Source organism: Callorhinchus milii, unplaced genomic scaffold (assembly GCF_018977255.1).
Source record: "Callorhinchus milii isolate IMCB2004 unplaced genomic scaffold, IMCB_Cmil_1.0 Scaffold3, whole genome shotgun sequence".
NCBI classification, from domain to species: domain Eukaryota; kingdom Metazoa; phylum Chordata; class Chondrichthyes; order Chimaeriformes; family Callorhinchidae; genus Callorhinchus; species Callorhinchus milii.
In genome coordinates this window covers 15,740,582-15,753,263 of record NW_024704744.1, presented here as the reverse complement: position 1 = coordinate 15,753,263, position 12,682 = coordinate 15,740,582, and the positions used below count along the sequence as shown (strand labels likewise).

Genomic DNA, 12,682 nt, shown 5'->3' with positions numbered 1-12,682 from the left:
AGAGCGGTCATCTTAATCATACCGTTCCATGCTTCCAATGGTGGGGGCCCTTATGCAAAGCAAAATTTTGTCTTGCAGCTGGAATTACCATTCAAACATTTAAAAACAAATTATCAATTCTATACACACATACACACATATGTCACATATATTCAAAAAATAAACACTGAGGATTTCTAAGATCAATAAATGAAACAAGAAACTATAACAGAGAAAGAGAAATTGCCATATTATTACATTTTTTAATAAAGATAGAGCCCTATATGGTATGTACAAGTGAAAGAACAATTTTATTTGCGGCAAATCGCTTTTCCGGGGGTAATCATTTCTTCAAAAACAATTAAATGATAAAAATTTGGTCAGTCAATCCATGACTGTTTGTGGTACACTGCTGTGCGCAATTGGCTGCCGCATTTCACCCACAAAATATATAGTCACTACACTTTACAGTAAATTCTGTGAAGCGCTTTGAGACGTCTCGAAGACATGATAAGGCGCTATATCAAATGCAAGGATTATTATTATTGTCTGTTCTTACTGTAACCAGGGTGGCTAGAAGTTAAAATACAGTATGTAGCCCAAAGTGAAACAAATATAACAACAACAACTTGGAATTATATACGCCCTCCACGCCAGACGGCATCTCAGAGCTCTTCAGAGTAACAGATCCCGGGGCCGAGCCAGGGGGAGGGGGAAGAAGGTGACCAAAGGCTCGGTCGAAAAGAAAGGTCTTCAGCCGAGATCTAAAAATAGGAAGAGAGGGGCGAGACGAAGGGAGTGAGGAAGAGAGTTCCAGAGCCTCGGGGCATAGTGGCCGAACGCACGGCCGCCGATGGTGGAGCGGAGGATTCGGGGGATAAGGAGGAGGCCAGACCCAGTGGAGCGAAGGCAACGTGCACTTTTGTGAGAAGAGAGGTCGGAGAGGTAGGAGGGTGCTGAGGAATGGAGGGATTTGAAGACAAGAATGAGGATCTTGAAGTCGATCCTCTTTGGGACAGGCAGCCAGTGCAGTCTGGCAAGGACTGGGGTAATCGGGGAGAGGAGTTTGGTGCGGGTAAGAATGCGGGCGGCAGAGTTTTGGATGACCTGGATTTTGTGAATGGTAGTGGAGGGGAGACCGGCGAGGAGGGCATTTGAGTAGTCCAGCCGAGAGGTGACAAAAGCATGGACCAGGGTTTCAGCGGCTTTTGGAGTGAGGTATTGGCGGAGACGGGCGATGGTCAGAGGTGGAAGAAAGCGGTGCTGGTGAGGGACCGGATATGGGGGAGGAAGGATAATTGGGAGTCGAACCTGACGCCGAGGTTGCGTACGGGTTCGGAGAGTTTTAGGGGGAGGTTGGGTAGGTGGAGGAGGTGAGAACCATGTGATTTTAGACGTTGACGAGTGCCAAAGAGTATGGCTTCCATCTTGGCAACATTTAGCTGAAGGAAATTTGCGCTCATCCAGCTCCTGATGTCTGACAGGCAGGCTGACAGAACATCAGGGACTGGGGGTCACAAAGTGAGGTGGAAAAATAGAGTTGAGTGTCGTCCGCATACATGTGGAAGTGTACTCCATGTCTGTGGATGACATCCCCAAGAGGGAGCATATAGATTAGGAAGAGGAAGGGGCCAAGGAGAGTAGGTAACCGGGTGAGAGCAGGAGGAAAAGCTGTTTGTGCAGATGTACTGCTGGTGGTTCATGAGGTCGGACTCGAACCAGGCGAGAGCGGTCCCACTGAGATGGATGACGGAGGAAAGGCGGTGGAGGAGGATGACATGATCAACTGTGTCGAAAGCGGCGGAGAGGTCCAGGAGGACAAGGAGGCAGAGGGAGCCCTGGTCACAGAAAGAGAGGATGTTGTTTGTGACTTTCACAAGTGCCGTCTCTGTACTGTGGGCGGAAACCGGACTGGAGGGGTTCGAAGAGGGAGTGGGAGGAGAGGTGTGCGCGGAGTTGATTGGCAACAACGCATTCTAGGACTTTGGCGAGGAAGGACAAGTTTGAATTAGAGCAGTAGTGGCCGGGGTTTGAGGGATCTCGGGAGGGTTTTTTGAGGAGGAGGGGTGATGACAGCAGTTTTGAGGGGGGCAGGGACTGATCCGGAGGAGAGGGACTGGTTGATGAGATCAGCCGGTAGTGGGCAGAGGAGGGGGAGCCGGGTGACCAGCGAGTTGGTGGGGAGGGGCTCGAGGCAGCAGCAGGTGGTGGGTTTCATTGAAGTGATGGTGGGTGAGAGGGAGGAAGGAGAGATGGGGAGGAAGGAATGTAGGATGGGGTTCGTGGTAGGAGCTGCTGATGGGGAGGATGAGGGGGACGGAGAGGGGGTGGTGGTGGGTGACAAGAGGCAGGAGGATGAGGTTGCCTGGCGGATGCTATGTATTTTGGTTGAAAAGAAGTCCGTGACCTCCTCGCACTTGGCATTAGATGTGAAAATTGAGGAGGCCTGAGGGGGGGGGTCACGGAGGAGGTGGAAAAAAGGACTTTGGGATTGTTTTTTGCCTCCAAGATGATGCTGGAGCAGAAGGCCATTTTCGCATGCGTCAAAGAACGGCGGTAGCTGTGGAGCTGCTCGAACCACAGTTGGCGGTGAACTGTCAGACCCGGTTTCTGCCATCTGCGCTCGAGCAGCCGGGTTTGGGTTTTTAGGCGGCGGAGATGATTGTTATACCGGGGGATCGGGTGGGTTTGGAGGTGGTCCTGGATTTCAGGGGGACGAGAGGGTTGAAGGTGGAGGAGCCCAAAATAGCGCTATATTATGCGTTGCTACGAATGAATGAGCAGCAGAGTGGCCAATTGATGTTATTGCTTTTAAAACTGTGTACAAGAAGGTATGGGGAGAGGGGTGTGGGGTGTGGGGTGTGGGCGGTGGTGGGGGTGTGGGGGGTGGGGGGGTGGGGGGGGGGGGGTTGCAGGTTTAAATTTAAAAAAATTAGGCACCCGTTTGTCTGGGGGCACAGTGCAAGGAAAACCCGCCCAATTGGGCGTGAACCCGCCCCACATTACCTGCGCGTGACCTGCAACGGTCGGGCGGGGCGGGCGGGGCGGGTGGCTGGGAGTGAGCACGTGGGTTCGTTCAGGTGACGTGTCGAACGGTCCAATCGGGGAGGCGTCAATCAGAGTGAGGCACCGCCTCCGCCTCCGCAAACCCCACCCCCCCCTCCCTCCCTCCCTCCCTCCCACGCGACGCACGCACGCACACGCCCCAGGGGCTCGGCTTGGCTCGGCCGCTCTCGCGCTGACAGACAAGAGCAAACCGATCAGGACCGGTTTGGGCTGGAGTCGTCACTAGGCGACCCGGCCTCCTTCTATAAAAGGGGCGGCCCGCGGCTGACTTGGCTTTATTCTCTTCTGCTGACAGACGGTGCGCGATCTGATCGGGACGGAAGGCTTGAATTTTTTTTTCCCCAACACAGACGGGTTTTACTCGATGGACAAAGACTTCGTAAATGTTTTATAAGGTACTTTTCCGGCTCAGACGCTCTCCCAGCGGCGTTGGCGTATTTTTTAATCAAAAAAAATTTCTCTCTCTCTATATCTATATATACGTGTGTGTTGACGAAGAAATAACCCAACGTGAAATGTGTGTGTGGTTCTTTTAAAACCAACTGCCGGTTTATCTCTCGGTAAAAACCGGCCGCGTGGCGTGAGGGTGGGGGGGTTGAGGTTTTATTTTGTGAGAGTGCTTTGCGTGGCGAGTGTGTCATTTATTTTATTTGAGTTTCCTCCCCCCCCCCCCCCGCCCACCACCGAAAGAAAGGAAGGGAACAGGTCTCGGGGAAGGTTCGGCGGTCGGGTGTGAATTGCCGAGTTTTTGTATAAAATTTTGTGTGGACGTTGGCACCTCGGGGTGGGTAGAAGAGAGGAATGATGAGGAATGAATCCAGAGCAAAGCGTGTGGCGGGGAGAGAAATGTCATGTAAAATGATGATAAATTGTCCAGCGGGGAATGGGAATGGAGGGGGAGAGGAGGGGAAGGAGGGTTTGTTAAGTTGCGGCGGGAAGACATTTTCCTCCTCTTTCCCCCCCCACCCCCCCCTCCGCCTTCTCCTGGAGCCGGACCGGCAGGTCACCCCACCCCGCAGCCCCACCGGGCGTCAGTCAGTCAGTCAGTCAGGGTTGTTATCCCCCGCTCTCCTCCACACCGGTGCCGCCGGTCAACCGTTAGCGCCCGTCCCTCCCCGTTCCTCTTCCCCTTCCCCTCTCCCCCGCCCTCCACCCCCATTGGGCGGGCAGCCCGGCCCCTGGCGCGCCGCTGCCTCTCATTCGCCGATCCGCGCGTCCGTCAAGCCGTGCGCCGCCGCTGATTGGCCGCGCGGCCCGGAATTGTGAGGAGGCGGTGCATGTGCCAACCCGCCCCCCGCGGGGGGGGGGGAGGCTGTGCGATGCTTCCGTTCCTGATGGCCGTGGGAGACCCTGTAACCCCGGGCAGGGAGGATGGTCGTTTCACAACGACGGTTTGCGCGACATTTTGTGAGTTACTTCCCGATGACTTGTTGGCGTGTGTGTGAGTGAGTGTGGCGCTGGGCGCACTTGGCTGCCGCGTTTCGCCCACAAAGTACGATCGATCCGCTTTGCCACGTATCTCTGCGGTAGCGCTTTGAGACGCCTCAACGGTGGGATAGGGCGCTGGGTCGAATGCGAGGCTTTACAGTCCCCACAGCGATTTACAGTCGATTCATTTTACAGTATTCTGTAAAGCGCTTTTGAGACGCCTCGAAAGGCGCTATATCAAATGCAGGGATTATTATTTGTAGCTTCCTGCTGTGGCTATAATACAGGCAGCGAGCCATACAGGGTGGTTTGTGTTTGATGGTAGTTTTCCTTCTGGTAGTCACCTGTCCCTAACACTTTTTTTTAAAAAAAACTTCTTTTGCAGAACAATCAAATCAGAAAATTGTACAACGGCTACTCAGAGGGCCTTCGATTTTTGCTGTATCTTAAAGTATTTTCCTTTGTTGGAGAGCCACCTTGGAGACGCAGCTGACTTCTGCTTTTGAGCTGAGATTTCATCTCTTACTTGGCCATGTATGTAAATTTAATTAAGTGTTGATATTGTATTCATCATGTTTCAGATATCAAGCTGATGATTCACTTTCCATTTTCAGTTTGTTGCATATCGCAAATTCTTAATTCATCAAGCTTCCTAAGGATATCAAAATGAATGTCTTTACCGATGATGACTTTGAATTTGCCTTCCTGGAAGAAGGATTCAATGCTAGAGATATTCTGGAGAGAAAAATAAATGAAGTTTCTCTTTCAGTAAGTATTTTTAGTGTTGCTTGGTGTAAGTTTTTTTTTCTTGCATAAAGAAATAGCTTCCAAATTTAGATATATTCCTTTTGGTTCTAGGATGACAAAGATGCTTTTTATGTTGCTGATTTGGGTGACATTGTGAAGAAGCATTTGCGCTGGCATCGAGCCCTTCCTCGAATCACTCCTTTTTATGCTGTTAAATGCAATGATGAGAAAGCAGTGGTGATGACTCTTGCTGCTATGGGTGCGGGATTTGACTGTGCCAGCAAGGTATGATTGTATTCTGACCAATATTTGCATAATTTTTTACATTTCTCTTTAAATGTGTGCTAATAAGTATCTCATCATTCTGCACAGAATGAAATTCAAATGGTGCAGAGCCTTGGCATTCCTGTTGAGAAAATAATCTATGCCAATCCATGCAAACAAGCATCTCAAATCAAGTATGCTGCAGCTCATGGTGTACAGTTGATGACATTTGATAGTGAAGTGGAGCTGGTGAAAGTAGCACGGTGTCATCCAGAAGCAAAGTAAGTTGTTCGGTTGTTAAACTTTTGCCTTGTTAGGCTGGTGTGTAAGGAAATATCATGTCATTGCATTACAAGATCTTTAAAATTTAAGTTTATTTGGGAATGTCAATAATAATAATCGTTGCGTTTGATATAGCACCTTATTACGTCTTTGAGACATCTCAAAAGTACTCACAGAATATCCTGTAAAGTGAATTGGCTGTATATTTTGTGGGTGAAATGCAATAGCCATTTGTGCCCAGCAGTGTCCCACAAACAGTTGTGGATTGAATTACTGGAATATTTTTTTAAAAAGAATTATTGCCCCCTGAAAAGTGATTTGCCATTTGTCTAACAACCGAGTTCCTACTTACTGCTAGGTAAACTGAAATGTGTGGAGTAAGAAAACTTACCCAATGTTCCACCCTGCCGGTAATCAAACCTAGATCCTCTTGCTTGCAAGGCGATTGCTCTAACCATTACGCTACAGGGCTCCACTGAAGAGTAGAAAGTTAAAATAACTAGTTTTGTATTTTAACAAGTTATTTGTGAGAAGGTTCAAAGTTTTTCCAATCCCTGTATAATGTTTTTGACTTGTGCCCTAAGTCCTGGACATGCACATGTCCAATCTGAGCAAGTTTTATTGTCTTAAATACAACAACAACAACAAGATTCCATTTATAAAGCGCCTTTCACGTCAGGAGGACGTCCCAAGGCGCTGCACAGTTGGGTCATGACCCGAGCAGGGGGGAAATGGTCAGGGTGAGGGAGGGAGGGGAGGGAGCGAGGAGGGGGGAAATGATCAGGGTGAGGGGAGGGAAGGGAGGGAGCGAGGAGTGGGAAGAGAGTCGAGAGGGGAGCTGAAGGCACGGTCAAAGAGAAAGGTTTTGAGACCGACCTTGAAGGAGGAAAGGGAGGAAGCAAGGCGAAGGCACTGGGGGATGGAGTTCCAGAGCCTGGGGGCTGAGAGGCTGAAGGCCCGACCACCGATGGTGGGCGGGGACGTGGAGCAGACCGGAGCCAGAGGAACGGAGGGTACGGGCAGGTAAGTAGGGGATAGTAGGTTGGAGAGGTAGGAGGGAGCAAGGCCGTGAATGGCCTTGTAGGTGAGGATGAGGATCTTGAAATCAATCCTCTGGGGGATGGGGAGCCAGTGGAGGCGAGCGAGGGTGGGAGTGATGTGGTCCCGAAGTCTGGTGCGGGACAGAACGCGAGCTGCAGAGTTCTGAATGACCTGCAGCTTGTGGAGGGAGGTGGCGGGAAGGCCGGCGAGGAGAGAGTTCCCGTAGTCCAGCCTTGAGGTGACAAAGGCGTGAACCAGGGTTTCAGCAGCGTGAGGGGTGAGGTAATGGCGTAGTCTGGCGATATTCCGGAGGTGATGGAAGGCGGTGCCAGTTGTGGTGCGGATGTGAGGGAGAAAGGACAGCTCAGGGTCGAACAAAAATATACTGTTGACTCGTAATGTTAATTTGGCAAATTCACGTAAATGTAACTTGCTTTTCTATAATATGCAGAAGTTGTAGAGATTTTTAATCTTCAGCCACTTGTTACTTTGCCTTTTTCACAGGAGACCATTTCTATTATTTGGCATTTACAAGACTTTGATGCAGTGGCCATTTGTTTACAATTTAAATAAAGTGGAACATTCACTAAGATAGGTTGTATTTTAAGGAATGAAATCTATGTTCCCTGAAACGTTGAATAGGGCAGGTATATAACCTTTTTCAAAATATACTTAAGCAGTTCAGTAAAGTGTAGATTGCAGGGTTCTTCCAGTGCAAAATAAAACCGACTGTAAAGTGAATGAGGGACATTTTTGTACTCCAGTATAATGAATACAAGATGTACATAATGAATACAGGAGCAGCTCCTGAGAGTTTGGCCAATCGGGGTAGTCTTTTGGGGTCTCATCAGTTTTTAAAAGAATGTAATATGCATAATACTACTAAGCCAGTTTTGTTTAGGAGTCCTGTAGAGTGTTGGTTAGAGCACTCGCCTTGCAAGCAAGAGGACTTGGGTTCGATTCATGGACATTAGAGAAATTTCCTTAATCCGTATATCTCTGTTTACTTAGCAGTAAGTAGGAACCCAGATAGTTTTCGATTGGTGGATTGCTTTTCCGGTGTGTTATCTGGCAGATCTTAATTCCAGGATGTTTCATGTGCAGGTTTTTCACATTCTAGGTTGCCTGTGGTGGTTCAGCTACTGGATATTGGATTCTCCTTTAAACCGTTTCATTGACATCTTAGAGCTAACGTCAAATCCTGACGTAAAATGCATCCAACTCTTCCTCTGTCCTAGGCTGGTTGTGCGCATTGCTACTGATGACTCCAAAGCTGTCTGCCGCTTGAGTGTGAAGTTTGGAGCAACACTTAAGACCTGTAGGTTACTTCTTGAACGTGCCAAAGAGCTGAAAATTGACGTTATTGGAGTAAGGTTAGTAGATCTGTACATTGTAACCGTACATAGATTGTATTGTTTATGCTCATTTTGATTTTAAGATTTTGGAAACGCATTACAAACTTGCATTATATAACCTTCATATCGGGAGGGCGTCCAAGGTGCTTGACAGCTCTAGCTTGGCATCGAGTTGAGGGTGGGAGTCGGGAGGGAGAATATGGTGGGGGGTGGAGAAGGCTGACCAAAGGCAGTTAAAAAGAAAAGTTTTGAGATGGATCTTGAAAGCTGTGAAGGAGGGGCCAAATCAGTTTGAAATGACTCAAAAGGTGTGTAGAAGTTTGGTTTGATATGTGGAAAGAGTATAGAAGTCTTAGTTCTTCCCAATAGTTTGACCAACTAGCAGATAGTTAAGAAATGTAAATGGGGCTGGCAACTATGAATATTGAACCTTGATTGAGAGTTATAACATTTTTGCAAGTTTATAAATTCAGATTTGACTCATTTAACCAGTATCAGAATATTTATTACCTACCAATTTGATTTCTTGCTACGAGTTCTTCAGGATTGCTTTTCCCTCCCCACTCGCACTTTCAGTTGGTAGGCCCTGATATAGTGAAATGACAACTAATGACTCTTACAGTCTGTGTTTAAATGGGTAAATTGGATCCAGGCTACTTATCTCGCAGGCTGTAGTAATAATGATAATAATCCTTGCATTTGATATAGCGCTTTTCACGTCTTCTCGACATCTCAAAGTGGCTCACAGGATAGACTGTAAAGTGAATTGACTGTGTGTGTGTGTGTGTATATATATATATATATAGACTGTATATAGGCTGTAATGCCTCTTGCTAGGTAATCATGTTTGTCCCTCTTTCTGCATATAGAATATTCATTTCTTCAGCAGATTTGTCTTAGACTAATTGGTTTCCTTTTTACAAAGCTTTCACGTGGGAAGCGGCTGTACTGATGCCCAGATATTTACCCAGACCATTGCTGATGCTCGTCTGGTCTTCGATATGGGGGTAGGTATTTCCATCACTTTGAATATTAAATGTATGAGCTGAATTACTTCAGTGTGCAAATGTCATCCATTGCTATTCATTTCTGAATTTTTGTTTTGTTCAAGATTTTAAAACTAGCTATTGAATTTACAAAAGTTCATACCCAAGTTGGATTTGGATGCAGCATATTTTATTTAACGGGTTAATATGGAATAAGTAGTCTCTTCCAGTACTGATGCAGTTCTTGGTTTTAGGCAGAATATGGCTTCAACATGCACCTGCTTGATATTGGTGGTGGCTTCCCTGGTTCTGATGATGGAAAATTCAAATTTGAAGAGGTAAGAAGTGAGTGAGTGATGCTTGTCTTAACACAAATTTTGCTTTGAAAATTGCAAGTGATCAACTGTAATGTACTTTTTTTTTTTAGTTTGCTGCTGTTATCAACCCTGCACTTGACAGATATTTCCCGGCTGATTCTGGTATCAAAGTCATTTCTGAGCCTGGTCGTTTCTACGTGGCATCTGCCTTTACATTGGCTGTCAATATTATTGCTAAGAAGCTTGTCTTTAATGAACAGGCCGGCTCTGATGGTAGGTATTAAGTAGTTATGTGACATGCTCTCCTTTTGGTCAAATTATTTTGAGGTTGTTTTGAAACCAGCATTTTGAGCTTGTTGTGTTGAAGATTAAGTGCATCGGTAAAATATCCCTAACTTTCCAAGCGAAAGGGTTTTTCTATTGTGCTTGGTCTATTTTTGAAGCCTTTGGGACTTCTTTGGTAAACTGGGTGGCTTTCAGCCACTATGCCCCAAGACTCTGGAGCTCTCTCCCTCAATCCCTCCACCTTTTCCCCCTCCCTACCCACTTTCAAATCCTGCCTAAAGTCCTTTTTGATCTTGTTTACGGTCAGCTCCTTCTTCCCCCTAGCTCAGTATTACTCTGCTACTGTCAAGTGATCCAGGATGCTACCCTGTGTGAAGGGTGCTGCATAAATGCTCGGTTTTGTTGCACAATCTGAAACCCACGTTCCCAGTTTATCTGGAGAGTTTGGGTTTCCGGTTTGTAAGACCCAAGGCTTGGGAACTTCAGGATGTGAGGTTAGGGTACTCCTGGAGTATAACAAACAAATCTTTAATAAAATATAATAATAAAAACCCTTTGGGCTGAGGGCAGTAATAGATTCTGATGTTTTGCAATAAAATAAATGACAAGAATGTGAGGTCACTTATTTGTTCCAGGACTGTAATCAGTCTTCAAGCTAAACTCTGGGGATTTGATAATTGTGCAAGGCATTACATAAAAGTGTTTTAATAGTTCCATACATAGCATTCATGAACTTGGAGCGATGCAGGAACATTCATGAAATAGTGTATGACCTGTGTAGATGAAATGCTATGGTGAAACATAACCTACATGTACTTTTTCTTTAAAGATGAAGAAGATGGTAGTGATGAAGGAACATTTATGTACTATGTAAATGATGGTGTATATGGATCATTCAACTGTATACTCTTTGATCATGCTCATGTCATGCCAGTTCTTCTCAAGGTAAATTTCTTTAATTCTTAATTTCAACAATTTTATTTGTTGCATGTGCAAGGATTCTAACTTCTGTTTTTGTCTTTAGAGGCAAAAATCGGATGAGAAACTGTATTCAAACAGCATCTGGGGCCCAACTTGTGATGGGCTTGATCGTATTGTAGAGTGTTGCAACTTGCCAGAGCTTCAGGTTGGAGACTGGATGGTGTTTGAGAACATGGGTGCTTACACCCTTGCTGCTGCCTCAACATTTAATGGCTTCCAGAGACCCCAGATCCATTACGTTATGTCAAGGCCAACCTGGTAAGAAACTTACATGGAGTTGGAAGAAATTTCTTTCTTGTAACTTTCTATACCATAATAGTTAAGCATAATTATTTTCTAAAGGGGAAGACGTCTGGACTAGAGAATATTATTCAAATATCCTATAGAAAATAAGGATTATTGTAAAAGTATAGATTTACTATCATCCCACATTACCTGGAAGTTTTAAACAGGAGCCATGCGTGATGCTCCGTTGAATTTAGTGTCAGCAGGAATGGTCACCCTCTGACTGGCTAAGGAGTATTTGGTACCCTGTATGAGCCTAGAGATTGTCTCAGCTATTAGACCATGGAGCTAATCTCTGACCCTATGGTCGTCTTTCCTTGCCAAAAATCCAGCCAAACTTCTCGCAGTGTGGTTTAGTTTTCCATTTTAGAAAATATTACTAACTTCCTCTTGGCTGGCATTGACCACTGCCCTGTGTGAGCAGTCCATATCGAACCTGGATTCTCTTGCTGTATTGAAACTAATTGACTTATTGCTCTGTGCAGTCATTAATCTTTCATGCAGTGCAGTTTGCCATCTATTATGGTGTTTCAGAATCTGTTTCAAGTTGCGTCTAACAAGTTATTCTATTTCTAGGCAGTTAATACAGCAAATCAAGGAAGATGTGCATCTCCCTGAAGCTGATTCACATAATGCTGGTGGTACTGTATTGCCATCCTGTGCCTGGGAAAGTGGACAAGAACTTCTTTCATCCTCGTGCACCTCAGCAAGAGTTAGTCTAAACTATTGCATGGAGTTCCTTAACCAGCCAGTTGACAATTAAATTGGGTAACATTTTAAAGTGGATTTCTGGGACCAGTAACTGAAGCAAAAAACTTTTACTTGTATTTAAAGATTAAATCAAAATTTGTGTATGCAACAAAATGGTTGACTAGGAGATGGGATCATTCTATTTGTTCCTATGGAAATCTGTTTACACTTTTATAACATTTTGTATTTTTATTTGAGCCACAAATAAAAGTCGAATTAAAGTCTTGTTGTCTTCAAGTTGCATTTACAAGGATCAATGGTGGAAAATGCAGAATCTTGCAATCTTGAAGAGTAGCATTTTAGTTTTAAAACTTCTGAGGTAATACCAATGTGACAAATTATGTACATATAACACTTTTCACATTCAGAGAACATCTCAAATTGCTTCACAGTGCTGGGTGCGCACCTGAGTTGGGCTGATGTACCTGAAACCCGATGTCCTCCCAATGTGAAAGTTTGCAATTTGTTGTTGGAAAAGAATGATCAAACGACTTGTATAGCATCCCTCACACGGTAGTCTCACAAAGCTTGACAGTGGTAGAGCATGATGCTGAGCCAGGGTAGGTGACTAAGCACAGTTGAAGAGGAAGGTCTTCAAGCATGACCTGAAAAGGAAGGGGCAAGATGGAGGGATAGAGAAGGAGTGTTCCTGAGTGTAGTGGCTGAAAGCGTGGCCACCAATGGTGGAATTGAGAGAATGAGGCTGGAGACAGTCGAATGGAGGCAGTGAGTTGGGGAGTAAACAAGTCAGAGGTGCAGGGGCATGAATAGATTTGATAGAAGTATGAGGATCTTGAAATCAATCAGTTTGGTGATAAGGAGCCAGTGGAGCCTGGTTAGAACTGATGTGATGGGGGTATGTATTTTAGTATGGGTAAGTATGTGAGTGACAGGAGTTTTGGGTCAGCTGGATTTT

At 45.8% G+C, this 12,682-nt stretch overlaps 1 protein-coding gene across 1 annotated transcript; it reads left to right on the top strand.

Annotated features, from left to right (window-relative positions):
- The first annotated feature begins 3,317 nt into the window (after positions 1-3,317).
- Positions 3,318-11,984, top strand: odc1 (ornithine decarboxylase 1). The gene is given in 12 exon segments (NM_001292635.1): positions 3,318-3,440; positions 4,859-5,007; positions 5,088-5,241; positions 5,332-5,505; positions 5,593-5,765; positions 8,046-8,180; positions 9,088-9,169; positions 9,403-9,486; positions 9,576-9,738; positions 10,580-10,695; positions 10,775-10,989; positions 11,593-11,984. Coding segments are annotated over 10 exon segments (1,431 nt in total). The 5' UTR covers positions 3,318-3,440; positions 4,859-5,007; positions 5,088-5,139; the 3' UTR covers positions 11,780-11,984.
- The last annotated feature ends 698 nt before the right edge of the window (positions 11,985-12,682 follow it).